General features: G+C 44.1%; 1 protein-coding gene across 1 annotated transcript; it reads left to right on the forward strand.

Annotated features, from left to right (window-relative positions):
• The first annotated feature begins 81 nt into the window (after window positions 1-81).
• Drep4 (DNA fragmentation factor-related protein 4) lies at window positions 82-13,563 on the forward strand. Its single transcript, XM_050194942.3, has 6 exons — window positions 82-368; window positions 962-1,082; window positions 1,520-1,717; window positions 9,984-10,060; window positions 10,643-10,914; window positions 11,243-13,563. The coding sequence occupies exons 1-6, from the start codon at window positions 189-191 to the stop codon at window positions 11,508-11,510; spliced, it is 1,116 nt and encodes a 371-aa protein (XP_050050899.1). The 5' UTR covers window positions 82-188; the 3' UTR covers window positions 11,511-13,563.
• Window positions 13,564-16,303: the final 2,740 nt, after the last annotated feature.

Raw genomic sequence — 16,303 nt, forward strand, 5'->3', positions numbered from 1 at the left:
TTTGCGGCGAAAATTTGAAGCAGTCACGTGACAACAACAACAGCTGTCACTGCATGCGTACTGCATGTGTCACTGTCACACGTCGTTTCGTGAGCTTGTAAAAAGTTAGTTTCTGCTGCGCTGAGTTTATTGTGTAGTCCGTCGCTTGTTATTGCTGTCCTCTGACCGTGGTAATGAAACGCTGAGACATGACTGGTGGCACTCATCAAACTCGAAAAGTTAATGGGGCTCAGCACGTCGAGTGTAAACATGGACGCGTCAAGGCAGAGCCCAGACCTTACATCGTCAGCAATTTTAAAGGACAGAGGAAGCTGGTGACGGGGTCGACGTGTGAAGATCTCTTGTCACTTGGCTGCAAACTTTTTGACGTATGTTATGAACTCTACTGCATTACCGGTTTTCGCGAGTTTATGATCGACTCTTCCTGGCCAACATCTCCGGAGGCTAATGTTTACGTTGGTCAGCTTCGGAAACTTGTGTTGCTCCAAATGTGAAAACGCGTAGTTCGACACTCGATGGCATGTTTAGATGTTTAACTTAAGCAGGTTCGGTTGCTCGGGTCAAGCAATGAAAAAATTTATCTTGCCCCATGCAGAGCGAACTAACGTATGTTGTTCCGTGCGAAATTCATTGAGTAAAATAGCGCTATACCTTACTCGTAAGGAATCATTAGCCCGGTTGTTCGTTCTGTTGTCTGGAATGGGGGAAGGTAGTGAAGTTTGCCAATGAAACCACGCGAGTCTGCATGCTAATAAAGTTATTAAAGATGAACGAGAAATTTCTTAATAAGAAATTTCTTAGGAAGCGCGATTTGCATTTCGGTACGAACCATGGGTAGGCCTTTTAGATTATCGTCTTCTGTTAATCAAGGCGATAATTTACACCGGTGATAAATTACACAAGCAACAGGTGTAAAATGTGAACTGTGTTAGCTTCTATCTGCATAATTGAATCATTGTAGGTGCCCAGGACGGACTGCAGACTTGTTCTGGAGGATGGCACTGAAGTCGACGATGAGTACCTCGCTACTTGCGGTGATTACACGGTACTGGTCATCCTGAGAGCACCTGAACAGATAAAGTGTGCGTCTGGCATGGCCATCATTCTTTTGATGCTATTGCAGTCATCTGTTTCTGCAGACAAAGTGCACAATGTCAAGTTTATGCATGCAGTATATACCTTAAGGGTCACTACTCAAACAATTGTTATAGTAGTACGGAAGAAGATGTACATACTGTAAAGTTTTGTTAGTTTCACAAAGATAATTTCACATAATACTACAAGAGCTGCTTGGACTGGTGGAGAAAGGTTTGTGCTGCATTGCTACTAAGGGGTGAATGTGTTGTGTTGCATTGCCTCAGGATTTCAATTTCATCCTCAATTTAATGCCTGAACTCTACCATCAGTGAAGTTTTACAACAGTAGCGTGAACCAATAAATGTGCTATGCATGTTTTTTTTTCTTTTTTTTTCCTTGGCATCACCCATGGTTTACCTTATGCTTGCTCACTGATTTGCAGACACTCAAGTGAAAGCACAACAGATGATTGCCAACCTTGGGAAGTTGCTCGCATCTGACCCACAGCAACTCAACAAAATATTCAAGCCTGTGAAAGATGAACTTGTCAGCAAGATGCTCGGGCATATTCAATCGCTCGAAGCTCCCCAGGATCTGCTGTTGGCTGACAGCAGGGAAGAGGATCCGAAGTGGTTTGAAGGTAAGACTTGCATTCTGAAGCATTGCATCATTCGATTCTGATTTTGGATTGGCGGCCCCCACGGCATCTTGCCAGCAGAGGTGAAGCCAGCGCTTGCCATACTTCTCTAAAGGGGAGCCGTGCCACCAGCTAGAGTCCGCTCACAACTCAAGTGCTCTTGCTCTGCTAATGCAAATGCTGGGCTAATTGGAAAATAAATGCACATTATTTGTAGCTGATACATCACCTTTGGCTGAGTACCAATATCATGATCTCTCATGAAATTTGCAGAGACAGTTAGGTTTTATTCTAAGACCAGTGACATAATGATGCATGTTGAGTAGAATCTGTACAGCAAAATTAGCCATCCTAAACACACAGGAAGTGAGAAGAAAGCACTTTTTATTCTCCACGATAAGCCTTCATGCCTCAACTAAGATGGTGGTAGACTGGCTTCATTTCCGAATGTGATCCCCACTCCAAAAGTTTGTTATTAACCTACGCCAAGTTTTGTGGTTGTGAAAAGCTTAGTTGTTAAAGGGACATTGAAAAGAAACACTTCATCAGTTTAAACTGATAAAGTATTCTGTGAAAAGTCTATAGCATTAATTAATTTTGCAATGAGAGGTTGATTGCTAGAAGGGGAAATTAAAGCCAAACTTCGATTTCTTGAAATAGATCAGAAATTAAATGTGTTACGTTGACAACATATTCATAATATGGGAACACGGCACAAATGCACTAACTGACGTGAGTAGCCCTTTCGACTGCTTTCACCCGAGTATTAAATTTACTGCTCACCACTCTCCTTGTCAAATCAACTTCCTCGACACGACCATCTACATAGGAAATGGAAAACTGAGAATGACACTCTACCAAAAGCCTATGGATAGCCAGCAGCCTTTAGACTACACCAGTCGTCACCCACGATACTGCAAACAAGGAGTTTTTGTCAAACAAGCAAGACGAATAAGGAGAAACTCTAGCGAAGACAAAAAATTATATCCATAACCTAAATGACCTTAAAACAATGGTAGCAGAAAAAAACTATCCACAAGTTCCTCTCAACAGGGCTTATGACATTGCGTCAAGATTGGAGAGGCAGCCGAAATTAGCTAACAGCTTGCACCAGAATCTGATAGACCACCAGCCTTTATAACAAAATTTTCTAATGTCCTCCCAACCATAAACAGCATCCTATGAGATTACCATCCAATATTATCAGGTAATGAGCGTCAGAGAAAAGTGTTCCTGATGGTACCAAGGGTGACCTATCGCCGCAACAGAAACTTTAAGGACATGTTAGTGCATGCAAAAGTAGGCCAGCATCGTTCCCCCGTAATAAAAGCATGTTCTCGCCCTAGGTGCAAAACATGCAAGCATCTTCAAAGTGATGTTAAAATTAAAAACACCACAAATAGCTACACACACGAAGTGAAAACTACCTTTACTAGCACTAATTCCGATGTAATTTATCTGCTTGAATGTTCCTTCTGTAAAGAACAATATTGTTTCGGAAGGATGAAAGAAGAGAGAGGAAGAAGAAGATAGACGCTGGCTGCTGCGTGTTGTTGGTGGTCAGCCATCTTAACTACTCTGACTCATCTTGTATATATATTGTAAATACAGCCTTCCTATGCTCCCAATCTCCCCGAAACATATTGGTGGGAGGTGCAGGGTACCGCGGCTGGAAACGGAGCTCCGCAGTGGATGTCGCATCACAATCCGTATCATGAATGACGGTGAGCATGCAGGATCAATGTCGTTGCCGCCTCCAACATCACCGTTGCCAGCTACGTCGCTGTCACCTTTGGTTGTGGTTGTGCCACCCAAGGATCCTGGAACTTTCTGCGGGACTGATGGCGCCGACGTTGACGAATGGGTGGCTATGTACGAACACGTGAGTGGAATCAACAGATAGGACCCTACGCTTATGCTAGCTAACCTGTTCTTCTACCTAAGAGGCACGGCAAAGGTGTGGCACGAAAACCACGAAGAGCAGCTAATCAGCTGGGTCCAATGCTAAGAGAAGTTGACAGAGTTGTTTGGCAAACCTGCCAGCCATAATATTGCCGCAAAGCAGGAACTGGCCTCCCATAACCAATCCCCCACGGAGTTCTATGTCTCGTACATCCAGGACGTGTTGGCACTCTATCATAAAGCCAATCACGACATATCAGAAGCGGAGAAGGTCGGGCACGTGCTTAAGGGCATTGCACTGACGACACCTTTAATCTGATCATGTGCAAAAGCTGCTCTACAGTTGATGCTATCATTAAAGAGTATCGACAATTCGAGCAGGCCAAAAGCCGACGCGTCTTGCAACCACTCGCGAGACTTCCCAATACTGCCGCAACGTCAACGTGTGAAGATCACCCCGCACAGCAGCATGCGTTGCCATCAGAGGACGTGGTGCGAATCATTCAACGTGAACTGGATGCAATGGCACCCGCAGCTTTCTGTTCGCGTAGCCCTGATGCTACAACTTTTTCAGTTCCCCTCATACAAGCCATCGCTCACGAGAAAGTTGAAAACATTGGTTTACATTCTGTCTGTGCTGTCACCAATCCCAGAGCTAACGAACGCCCTTCTATTATTTTCACTCCACCCTGACACTTCTCTCCACGTTATCGCAACCCAAATGAGTGGAGAACTGCGGACGACCAGCCGATATGTTTCACCTGTCACCGCATTGGTGATGTAGCCCGATACTGTCGCAACTTGTGGCCCTCAACACCTCGCACGCCCACCAACCTGAGCCGTTTTGATGGAAATGCCCGCACTGTTTCACCCACCGCTGAGTCTAACAGCGCCAACAACTCTGCTAGGAACACAGGGTACAGTTGCTTACCATCGCCGTGCAGACACCAGTCTCTTTCACCGCAAACAAGTCGCCCATCTTCCCGTTCGCCGCAGCCACATCGCCTTTCGTCTCCTGTGGCTTTTGGCCGCACCCTTTCGGAAAACTAAGAAATGCAGCCCTCCGAAGTAGTGCTGCATTGCCGACTACTGCAGAAAATTCTTTGTCTGTGCCCACAAGGAGAAGTGTAACTAACGTTAAAATAGACGGCGTACCTGTCCAAGCACTCGTCAACACTGGAACCCACGTATCTGTGATGAGTGCTTGCCTACATAGTTGTTTAAAGAAGGTCCTCACCCCAGCAGCTGCCCGAGTGCTTCGTGTGGCTGACGTCAGCGTGCTGGTTGTTCTTCGCATGTGTACTGCGTGTTTAAGTATAGCCGGCCGCCCTACTTCTGTTCTCTTTGCTGTGATCGACAACTGCCCTCACGACGTTATCCTTGGAGTGGACGTTTTATCCACTCATTCTGCTCTCATCGACGGCGCTACCAGCGTTCTTCAGTTAGAACTGCCTCAACTCGCCGATGCTCCGAGCACCGCCCCACCGCACTTGTGCTCGCTTCATGATGTGTGTCTGTCACCCGAGGCAGTTACTTATGTCACTTTGACCACCCAGCCACAGGTTCCTAACAGTGAATGTGTGCTTTGCCCCATGACCGATGTGCTTTTGAACCGGAGCGTTGCTATTCCGCGTACGCTGGTCACGGTTACTAATAACGACATCATTCTACCACTTCTGAATTTCAGCCTGTGCCCTCAAGTGATTCCGGCCAGCATGTCCTTGGCCAGCATTTCTAGTGGTTCCAAATTTGACACTGAGAGTCTGAATGCAGAGTGGTTTATTAGCACCAATTACAGTTCACAGCTCTGGTTCCTTAACAGATGACTTCGTGAAAATGATTGTACCTGACCTCACCTCTGCACAGGCCAGAGACATACATCTCCTGCTTGAACCTTTTAGTGACATCTTTGATTTGGCGACAGGCCTTTAGGCCAAACATCTGTTGTTCACCACCATATAAACACTGGAGACACGAATCCTATTCGTTCCCGTCCCTGTCATGTATCGCATGCTGATTGTCAAGTCATCCAATCAGAAGTGGACAAAATACTCCACAAAGGGGTCATCGAGCCATCAGCCAGCCCTTGGGCTTCGCCTGTCATCCTTGTGAAAAAGAGATTGTACCTGGCGTTTTTGCGTCGATTATTGCCACGTAAACTAGATCATGCGAAAAGACATCTACCCACTACCACGCATTGACGACGCCTTGGACTGTTTGCACGGTGCTAAATAGTTCTCGTCCATCAATTTTTGATCCAGCTATTGGCAGATTTCAGTCGATGAAATGGACCGTGAGAAGACAGCCTTCATCACGCTGGATGGCTTATGTCAGTTCAACGTCATGCCCTTTGGCCTATGTAATGCTTCTGCGACATTTGAACATATGATGGACTCTCTTCTGCGAGGCTACAAATGGGCCACCTGTCTTTGTTACCTTGACAACGTTATTGTTTTTTCTCCCATATTTGGCAGCCACCTTACCCGACTCGCTGCCATTCCTGCACTCTTCTGAAAAGCCGGCCTCCAACTGAACTCCACGAAGTGTTCATTCAGGCACCGTCAGATTACCATGTTGGGACACCTCGTTGATGCATCCGGGGTCCAACCAGATTTGGAAAAAGTTTGTGCCATACGCAGTTTCCCTGTGCCACATTCTGCTTCTGATGTGCGCTGCTTCGTTGGCCTTTGTTCTTACTTTCGCCGTTTCATCAAAAACTTCGCCGACATTGCTCAGACTTTGACAGATCTTCTAAAGAAGAACACGCCATTCTTACGGGGCCCGGAGCAAGCTCACACATTCGCCGCTCTCATCGGGTTTCTGAACCCCCCCCCCTATACTTACCACTTTGATCCATCTGCACCGACCGAAGTCCATACTGACGCAAGCGGCCATGGCATCGGCGCTGTTCTCGCCCAACAACAGAATGGTACAGAGCGCATAATAGCTTATGCCAGCTGCCTGCTGTCACCTGCTGGGAGAAATTACTCCATCACCAAGTGGGAGTGCTTGGCTTTAGTTTGGGCTGTTCCCAAGTTCCGGCCATATTTGTACGGCCGCACGTTTTCAGTTGTTACGGACCACCACGCACTTTGCTGGCTATCTTCCCTCTGGGACCAACAGGACGGCTTGGTCGCTGGACTCTGCGGCTCAGGAATTTTTATTTATTGTCAATTACAAGACTGGACTGCCTCCACAAGGATGCTGACTGCCTCTCTCATCACACCGTCGATCCCCTTGCACATGATCCGGTGACCTGCGTGATGGCTTTTACTGATATGACCGACATGCGTGATGAACAACAACACGACGAATCCTTACAGTCCATCGTTGCTGGAGTGCTATCTGGCAGCACTGACGGCACGTGTCACATGTTCGTGCTGCACGATGGCATCCTCTACCAGCCCAATATCAACCCCGATGGCCCCGAGTTGCTCCTTGTCCTTCGTCATCATCTGCAGCCTGTTGCTCTCGAACGACTTGACGATGCACCGACGGCGGGACACCTTGGAGTTTTGCGTACATATGATTACGTGTGACGCCAGTTCTTCTGGCCGGGTCTCTACCCCTCTGTGTGTTGTTATGTCGCAACTTGTAAATTGTGTCAGCACTGGAAGAAACCTCCCCTACCACCTGTCGGACAACTCCATCCAATTGAAGTTCCCTCTGAACCGTTCTTTCGCGTAGGCCTTGACCTGCTAGGCCCTTTTCCGACAACGACTAGAGGGAATAAGTGGATCGCCATCGCTACTGCTTACACGACACACTACGCGATAACAAAGGCGTTGCCGACTAGTTGCGCAACAGACGTCGCTGATTTTCTCCTTCATGACATCATTCTCCAGCACAGTACACCTCGACAGTTACTTACAGACCGCGGCCGCTCGTTCGTGTCTCGAGATGTGGACGACCTCCTCAGCCCTTGTGCCACTGAGCACAATCTGTCCACTGCCTACCACCTGCAAACGAATGGTCTTATGGAATGTCTGAACTGAACAATCACAGAGGTGCTACTGATGTACGTCTCCAACGATCACTGCGACTGGGACGCCGTGCTGGCCTACGTGACGTTCGTGTATAACTTGTCCCGACATGACACCGCAGGATATTCACCCTTTTACCTTTTGTATGGTCGCGACCCCACATTGCCGTTTGACACCATCCTCCCTTCTGTGCCATGTGCTGCAACTGAGTACGCTCGTGAAGTCATCGATCGTGCTCACATGGCATGTCAAGTCGCCCGATCTCATTTATTAGCCTTGCAGCATATACAAAAAGAGCATTATGACTGCTGCCATCGCGATGTTAAGTTCCCGTCAGGTGCTTAGATGCTCCTTTGGTCACCATGTCGTCGGGTTGGCCTCTCCCAGAAGCTTCCCTCTCGCTACACAGGGCCTTACAAAGCCCCTACGTCAAGTTAACAACATAAATTACAAGATTACGCTGCCATAGTTTGATGCATCCTGAAGTCCAATGCCTGTTGATGTGCACGCTCGTGGCTGAAGCCATACTTCGCTTGCAATTCTTCGCCTACAATGCGCCAAGATGGCACTTCACCACCTGGGGGTCCTGTCACATAAGGATGAAAGAGAGAGGAAGAAGATCGAGAGACGCTGGCTGCTACGTCTTGTTGTTGGTCAGCCATCTTAACTACTATGATTCATTTTGCATATGTATTGTAAATAGTCTTTCTATACTCCCAACATCCATGTAACAATATATTGGTGATACGGGACAATCAGTGAAAATCAGGTTAAACGGTTATTATGTGGACACAGCGAAAAGCTTCTCAAAGCAGTCACCGAGCATTTCACCCAACCAGGTCTTCACTTTGATAACTTAAACTCTACGTACCAGTCGAACTTCCATTCTGTACAAGACAGAAAACACAGAGAATCATATCTCATGCATAAGTTCATGACATTGCAACCAATAGGTATAAACGTTTCAAGGGGAGCTTTAGAATTTGTTCATTATGCTAAATTTCAAACTATAGGAAACAGCACTTATAGTTATTTTTCACTGAGTTGCTCATCTTTATTTTCTATTTTTTTCTTCTGTTTTTTTCTTTCTCTTTTTCGCACGAGCACCATTTTCTGCCACTACATTTATTCTCTCTTCCAGAGAGATGATAGTTTACTGATATCCGGGGGAACCGCGCCTATACATACTGTACCGAGGAGAGAATATGTCACCTTGAAAAAGATGAAACATTGGCTCCTGCTTTCGCGTTGTTCTAATTTTGCTCATCCGTCTTGAATTTCTATCTCCTGCAATCTCCGTGTTTTCCCTGGAATTGTTTGGTATTGGTAATTTGGTATAAGGGTAATTTGCTGATACAACTCAACTTATTTATCTCTAGTGCCCCTTTAACCACCATGTGAATATTGTCTCGGTAGACAGGCCCACATTAAGTGCTGCGTGCAGTAACTCCAGTTACATACGAAATCGCCCCTGTCAGTACCAGTGCCTCATCTGCCCCAAATTCCACTGACGTCGTGCATGTCGCACACCTCAAACCATACTACTCGCCTGTTATCACCGACATTTAGACGTACTGGGATGGTGCTTCTGCCCGCCGGGGATACTGATACATGTATATTGTGTATTTCTTGTGGACGATGCACGCGAACTCCCCGATGAAGATGACGAACGCTCTCAGGCTCTCAAGCTGTCGGCTGAACTGGCCAGGGCTGCAGTTATCCTTTGTAAATATACTCTGCAAATAGTCTCCAGTGCTTAATCCTTCATTGGCGTAACATATTGGTGGAGGTGAGGGGTGCTTTTCATTTCAATTTGATGAAAAACAGAGTCAGAGATTACTCATTTAGTATTCTTGACTAGGGATATCAATAAACTAAGAACTAATGCACGAAACAAACAAGCTTATGACCTGCACAAAGATGGCAAATCAAGTCATTTGGAACTTATTCATCATGGCAGAGCATGGCACAATGAAGACGCAGAAGGAAAAAAGAAAGGACAGTGCTTGCCCCATCTTTTTCTCTTTCTCTGCGTTTGTTTTGCTGTGTGTTGCTATTCTGGATGAATTTTATGAAGCTGTAGTTATAAATTACACTTTTACTGTAATTAATTAAAAGGCTGTTTATTTAGCCGAGAGTTGATTACTACAACTTGCACCTACTTTTAGGTTTAGTGTTTATAGATAACACCTGTGCATAGCCATGGATTAAAGATCTGGTTAACGCAATATTTAAATGCTATATTCGAGAACTCTAGTACAATAACACCCTGATTATGCGAGGCTATGTAAATAAAAACAGAAAATGCTTAAATAGTGCAGTACCTGCCTCTGCTATGAAGGATCACCAAAAAAATTATTTTATTATCTCATTTCATTGTCTAGGAGAGAAGCGGGCAGTATCGAAAAGGTCTGTCCTTAGAGAGAGGGCCAAGACACGAATGAAGGGCTACTACTATAAGGTATGTTTGGGACTCTTCATATTGGTATTTAATTTCGTTTTCTCATTGGGCTCATAAAGACATTATTCGGAAAAGTGTGTTTTTAGACATTGGATAGCTAGAAAGTGCACTGCCCTTACATTAATTTTCTTGCCCATTGGTTGCCTCTAGCGTTTACCCACACTTTCTCGAAACATGCAGTTCATTATTCTCCTTGTTAATTGTGTTCAACGTGCATTACACCATAGTTGTGAAAAAATAAAGGAATGGTTGCTTATTTTCAATCTCTTTGAGTGTGGCAACAAGAACACAAGTTTGAGGCAAGTGCAACATTTCGCTGACACTAATCTTGCTAGTTGCTTTCATATTTAAAGGCCATGATACACTTTCTGAACAATCTAAATAACAGTGCCCTATGATTGGACCAAGTGGCCAAGGACAGCTTTGCCAAAAATTATAGTTCGTGGTGTATTGCTCTATCGTTTGCCATTCTCATAACAGTGGTCTAGGCAAAACTAGAAACCTTCTAGCTCTTTATTGCTTTTGTGAAATACTTTGGTACGTGTCACGCACTTCTTTCTCATTTCTTTTGCGGTTGTACAGTCCAAAGATGAGATGCAGAAGCGACTTGGCGAAAATGACAGGGGCTGCGTGCGCCACCTGTTTGAGGAGTTTCTGCGGCTACTCAAGCAAAATGACCACAACGGCCACTACTTTGTACGTGGCGACACGGGTGCACTTTGCCTGAGTGATGGCCAGTTTAACTGCCAGGGGACGTTCAGTAAGGACCTGTGCTCTGGGCGGCTTCACATGATCAACCCATATGCCAGCAGAGAGCAGCTGGTCATCTTCAGCACATGGAATTTGGATCACAGGCGAGTGACTCTGCTTTCAGTCTAATCCCAACTACAAGAAACTCGTATAGAGCATCTGACTTGTAAAAATGTGTGCCGCATGTAAATTATGAGCGTACTGTCATGCTGTTATCGAACAATCACATTATCAATCAGTTGCTGTAGCAGGCATCACATTTAATGTGAGCCTGTTGGCTGATACCAGTGGAAGCGGATATAGCAATACAATGGACCAACTAGACGGCCCAATTTTGCATGCCCAGTTAGAACCAGTTACATGTTTTTTTGTTTTTTTGTCAACGTTGCATTAGGCAGTTCTTGTGCTTGCTAATCCAAACTCCATGTGCAGAATCGAGAGGTCCAGATCGATCCTGCCAACCATGTCCAAAGCCATTCAACTTGCTGATGGGAGAGCAATCAATGTGGAGTATTTCTACCGGCTCCTGTTCACAACTGAAAACTTGAAACTGGTCCATCCTGTTTGCCACATTAAGTCGGAGCACAATGGCTACTGCTGTGACCCCAGAAGCTGGTACACTGGTAATGTGACACAAAATGATGGGCGTGGTGATGAATCTATAAAGAGGGCGCAAAAAAATGGACAAAGTATTGAGTAATAGGCGACAAGAAAGTTGGATTCATTTTGCAGATGAGCTGGACTGTCAGGAAATCCGTGCCAGCTTGTGGAAGATGTCTCCTGTCGTGGTGGTGGTTAAGTGGGTATGGCGTTATGCTGGTACGTATGAAGTCACAAGTTTGATGCCTAGCCGCGAAGGCCATATTTTGAAGCAGACTGAATGCAAGAACACTTATGTACTTATGTGCGAACCCAGGTAGTAGCCAAAATTAATCTTAAGCCTTCCAATATACAGTGTCTCATAGCATGTATGTTGCTTTGGCATGCTAAACCCCCTCAACCAATCGAGACAAGACGTTACGACAAGGGGCCAAGCCAGGTCTCACTTAGCATTGAGGCCATGCAGGCAAACGGACCACATTGAAGCACATTAATCTTAGTGGCCACCATTTGTGAGCTCAGCAAATTAATATTAGACTTTGTACATATGGATCTAGCCTTCTTTCCTAAATGATGACAGTGTAGTATAACTTTTTGTAGTGCCAATTCATTCTAGCTTACATATGTCCATCCCATTATATTTAGGCAGAGTCAGTTACACCGTTTTAATCTGTGGTCTTTGCATCAAGCAGGACTAGAGTTTCTGACCAAAAATTTGTAACAGTTTCATGTTTCTCTGGGTTAAAAACGAAACACAGCTAAATCCATCGTGAAGACAATGGCATTCGATGCTGGAACATCCTTAAACAATGTTAAGCAATCTAGTGGCTCCTTTCTTGCAGGTAGTATAACAACTGAATGAACCAGAATACCAGTTGAATGTTTCAGAATGACCTTAAACCTACTCAAGACATGTGACATAATGGGTAGCTCCACACAGTGACCCTGGTGTGAGGAGAGAGAAGGCATGGTAATTATTGCAATTTTAAGTGCATTTGCTGAAGTACTATAAAGCAAAGGTTAGGATTATATCCAAGTTTTTCATTGCAGCCTTGAAAAACACTTAGTTTTCAAGGACTGTGCTTTGTGCTGACGACTGTTTCGGCTTGTTTATAGCACGAAGATTTCAGTATTGTTTCCTAGCTAAAACAGCCTCATTACAGTATGGGCAGCATGAAGAGACGCCTAGGTAACTGCGATCTGCAATACTCGCAATATGTAAAAGTTCAAGGTGGTAAAAATGAATCTTGCATCCCCACTATAGAATCTCTCTAAGCTCAGATATGGTTATGAGATATGAAAGCCTTCAATTATAACTGTGTAGTTGACCAAAAATATAACCCCTGTCTTGTCCTTTTGTTGAAACTGTATGTACAACAGCATTTTCTATGCCATATATCAGTGGAATTTATGGAACTCACTTCAAGGTTGCCTTGCGTTTGGACCACTTAGCGTCAATACAAGTCAAGGATGCTGCAGGCATATTAAAAGAAAAACAAAAAGATTACATGTTCAGTGTTGAGGTAGCAGGACTTTAAGAATAAGGGATAGTAAAATTTCTGCATTTGAAAACAAGCATGGCTGTGACGATGAGATCTCAGACACCCAAGCACGTTTGAAAAAAAGTAGTGCTGCAAGTGCCATTTATGAACTTTTCAGTTCCTTCCGTAACTGTGATCGTACTGTTGTGAAGTGATTTGAGAAAGACGCTTGTGCATGAAAAAGTGACAAGCTTTTAAAGTTGTGACAGGCATCGAACTTGAACCTTTTTGTTTACAATCCTCTGTGCCTTTTTGTGCACCTCTACATGTAAATAGTTTCTACATACACTTCTGCGAGAGACGTTCTTCCCTTGGCAGTACTTTGGCTCTGGGCCACGTGGATTTTACGTGTCTAATTCTTGACGTGGCGCTTTGCCAGTGCCAACATAGAGACTTGGTCCCATGAGAGCCAGCATGATGTCTTACTTTATGAGGCATTGGCAAGCATTGCATATCTTGCCGATGCAGTTAATTGACGCAGTGAATTGCATCAAGTTTTTTACATGATCGTGTGGGCCCAGAATCAGCTGTATTGCTGATTGCAACGGACTGCTTTGCAACAATATTTTGTAAGACTTTATGAAATAAACTTTTCTGATGTTAAAATAATAATGCTGCTTTGTCAATTATCAATTGCAAGTGATAGGCAACGGCTATGCATGCCTTCATGTGCTCTTTCGCCACTGCCTCTGTTCGCCACTTCCATCACATCACTGTGCTCTGGCCCAATGGTAAAATCATCGTGAGAGGTCAGCACGCAATGTACATGTCGCATGCTTTGTTGTGATGTGTTAGGCCATCCTAGTAATGTTCCGGTCTTCTTCGGAAAGTGGCACACTAGATGCCGAATTCACAGTTTCATCCTTTTGTTTTATTAGCGTGTCATTTCACGCCAACTGTCCAAACCGAGGCACTCGAGAAAAATAATTTCTCTAAAAAAATTATTTTCAAATTACACGTATGTCAGCATTACTTGCACGCTATTTTCCAAAAGATATTTTGAGCGGTAAAATATTTTGGGCCACGTGAGGGCCATTTCAATTTGACGAAATGGTGGAAAACCAGGTGCAAAATACAAATTTGCAAAAAAATTGACCATATTGCGCATTTTTTTTTTTCAGAATTTGCATTTTTGCATTGTCTGAACATTCTTCTTTCATTATAAAACAGTTTCATAACATAACTTTGTTTTTATTCCTTAGCATCGAGGTGAAAATGTGAAAGTTATACCGTTTAGGGAAATTTTTTCACAAGAAGTGCTCAAGGCAGGAAATCTGGAATCACCTTTACAGAACTTTCCCTAAAACTGAATTAATAAATACCTGAATTTGGCAAATATGCTATTTTTGCCTATGTTTAGACATTGGTAGCACACTAGGGTGGTCCATGAAAAAATAAGCAGAAAAGTGGATATAATTGAAGAACATAACTTTCTCCACAGAAATTCTAATCAAAGTAAGTTACGTTTTTATTGATATAACATTTTTGAATTTGAGTCTCACCACTGCATTATTTTAGTTCACGCTTTGGCTTCACCTGATAGCATGTTGGCGGGAAATACAAACCAACTGAATATGGTGTTGTATCCGTAGCATATGGTTTTCGGTTGTTCCTTCTGTACTGTATTTTTGTGTATTACTTATAAATGTGATTTCAAACACAAGTAAAAAACTAACAGTATTATTGGCCTAAATATCCCTATGTCCCCATTAATTAAAAGCTGTACTTATGTCATGCTGCTCTGACAGTCAGTTGGCTTAAAAAGAAATGAAGTCTCAACCATGAGGCTTTGGTGGCTAGATAGGTAGGTGTACAGACCGAGTGTAGTTCATCACTTCTCCTCATCATGACCATAAAAATGGCGCTGCGGTCATTACAACGGTTCTCCTGCAGGCGTAATCTCCATATGCAGGGAAGACAAAATGAGTGTTTGAGGATATTGCTGCCGCTAATTTAAGCTATGATGTATGCTTCAAATACCATTCTGTGAAATGCAAGCAAAGCTGTACGAGTAATTATGCTATTGTCAGAAAACACGAAGTGCTGGTATTATGTTTTTAGCTTCTATGCAACAACCTCACAATAAAGCTTAAGTAGTTCTGAACGAGGGCGGGGCTGTTTTGTTTATGAACTAGTGAGTAGTCTTTTTGTAGGTTTGGTGCAGCCAGGTATTGTTTGAATCAAATAATGAGTCTCAACATCCAGAAACACGCGGGCTAGCTATGAGAGATGCTGCAGTAGGGAATTTCGGAATACTTTGTGCAAAAGCTGAGAGTCGTTAACGTGGGCCTAAACCTAAGTACATGAGCGTTTTGTATTTCGACCCAATTAGAATGACGCCGCTGTGGCGGGTAAATGAACCCATGACCTCATAATCAGCAACACAACAATAACCACCCAGCCATCGCAGCTGCTGAGAACTCCATTTGGAGCAAGGATGTTGCACTTGGTGCTGAAATTACAGCTCCCATGTAATTAATTGTTGTTTGCCTTTCCTGAAACTTAGTAATGCACGCTTACAACCGTTTATGCCGTAGATGGCAATATTTCACATATTTCAGGAACAAGCGAACTTATCTTTCCTGCAGAGTTAGGGGGTGCAGCCGTCAGTTCCTTGCATAGAAATTCACATGCTTAAAATTGAATTTTATTGAGCGGGATGTTAAAAACTAATTTTGCTCGAAGAGCAAATGCAGTAGCCGTGGAACCTTGCACTTCCAGATAAAGTGACCCAGCATGACGCGACACGTACACGATGACAAGCTCCGCAAGCACTAGCACAGAAATCTCGACGTCGTGATTTGTGCATGGTTCATTCGCAGCTTGTTGCACTGATCTTTCCAAGGGTTTGCTGTCATAATCAGGTTGTGATCACAGTCCAAAATAATGTTCGCTCTTATTTTCTTGGGCATCACATTATAGAGATGAGCGGAAATACTATATTATTGTACCTGTGGTGAACTTTTCTTAGTCGACAAAAATGGGTGAAGTCACGCTCCAGGAGCTGTTCCTAAAAGTGTCCTTCGCCCACAAGCGATGTCCGCTGCTGCTCTTATCGGCACTGAGAACAATGTTGAGTTAGACCCTCGTGATTTATAGTTCAGAGCAAGGAAATAGGTGCATTTGTTAATCTTCTCTGAAGAAGAAATGTGTTTGGCGCGGACTCCGCTCATCTTTTCATTGTAGAAGCTTCAACATATTTTAGCAACTTGCAAACACGCTATAACAGAGACCTGTATCTTCTCGTTGTACGAACTGACGGCTACAGACAACAGTTTTTCACTCTCCATGCTTTAGTTTTTTGCGTGCCGTCTGCCACAAGCACCAGACGACATGCGCCGCTGAGAACCAT

The sequence above is a fragment of the Dermacentor andersoni genome, chromosome 3 (assembly GCF_023375885.2).
Source record: "Dermacentor andersoni chromosome 3, qqDerAnde1_hic_scaffold, whole genome shotgun sequence".
NCBI lineage: Eukaryota > Metazoa > Arthropoda > Arachnida > Ixodida > Ixodidae > Dermacentor > Dermacentor andersoni.

Bases quoted from the DNA above. Each gene is read 5' to 3' on its own strand.
- Drep4 (XM_050194942.3), top strand. From the start codon at position 189: ATGACTGGTGGCACTCATCAAACTCGAAAAGTTAATGGGGCTCAGCAC. The intron at 369-961 runs GTATGTTATGAA...GAATCATTGTAG, and splicing joins TTGGCTGCAAACTTTTTGAC to GTGCCCAGGACGGACTGCAG. The intron at 1,718-9,983 runs GTAAGACTTGCA...TTCATTGTCTAG, and splicing joins GGATCCGAAGTGGTTTGAAG to GAGAGAAGCGGGCAGTATCG.